Source organism: Sinocyclocheilus grahami, unplaced genomic scaffold, assembly GCF_001515645.1.
Source record: "Sinocyclocheilus grahami isolate Dianchi unplaced genomic scaffold, SAMN03320097.WGS_v1.1 scaffold6341.1, whole genome shotgun sequence".
NCBI classification, from domain to species: Eukaryota; Metazoa; Chordata; class Actinopteri; order Cypriniformes; family Cyprinidae; genus Sinocyclocheilus; species Sinocyclocheilus grahami.
In genome coordinates, this window is record NW_015510787.1 from 16675 (window position 1) to 17363 (window position 689).

Below are 689 nucleotides of genomic sequence, written 5' to 3' on the forward strand. Positions count from 1 at the left end.
TTTTAATTCAGAGAAATTAGTTGTATTCGATGGTTCCAAGCAAGCGATTTGCAGGTGTGGCTAAAATTAGTGGTAAATTTGGTATGATGCATATAAACATTTTAGTATGATATTCTTTTGTGGAAATAACGGTGTATAAAAATGCTGCATAGAGAAATGGTACATCAAAATAGTCTAGCTGTTGTGCGTCATAATTTAAATAAAGTAGGCCCCTTAACCCAACTGCAGAAATCCCACACTTTAAAGAGGTCATTATAATGGCCACTAATTGTGACAGCTGCAGACATCGCACCAATGAGGTGGGAATAATGAACTATACTTCTGTTTAGTTTATTTATATATACTTCTTTTGCTGTTTCCCTGTCATATATTGTTTTTGAATGAAATCATTAAATAGGTGAAATCTGGAGGAGCCACAGAAGAGCTGGGAACCAGAATAACACTCCACTTAACCGACCCTTCAGATATGTCCAGAGACCTGCTGAAGGTGGATTCATCTCACAACATCTTTGAGAGACACTATGTGAACAACTTTTACATTTTATTGTCATAACTATCGTCATTCATATATGTATGTGTGTTTCAGTCAGAGACGTGTAGCGTGTTCATTCCTGAGCTGGAGTTTGAGTTGGGGATGGCAGCTCTCGGAGGGAAGTTCACTACGCTGGAAGGACTTCTCAAGGACATCA

At 38.2% G+C, this 689-nt stretch overlaps 1 protein-coding gene across 1 annotated transcript in view; it reads left to right on the forward strand.

Moving 5' to 3' along the window:
- Nucleotides 1-688, forward strand: part of LOC107577546 (zinc finger protein ZPR1-like) — a gene marked incomplete at its 3' end in the record, with an annotated part of 2631 nt that extends 1943 nt beyond the window's left edge. Inside the window, exons 7-9 of the mRNA XM_016263610.1 lie at nucleotides 209-299; nucleotides 398-487; nucleotides 587-688. Of these exons, the coding sequence (XP_016119096.1) occupies nucleotides 209-299; nucleotides 398-487; nucleotides 587-688 (283 nt within the window). The remainder of the gene's footprint in view (nucleotides 1-208; nucleotides 300-397; nucleotides 488-586) is intronic.
- Nucleotide 689: the final 1 nt, after the last annotated feature.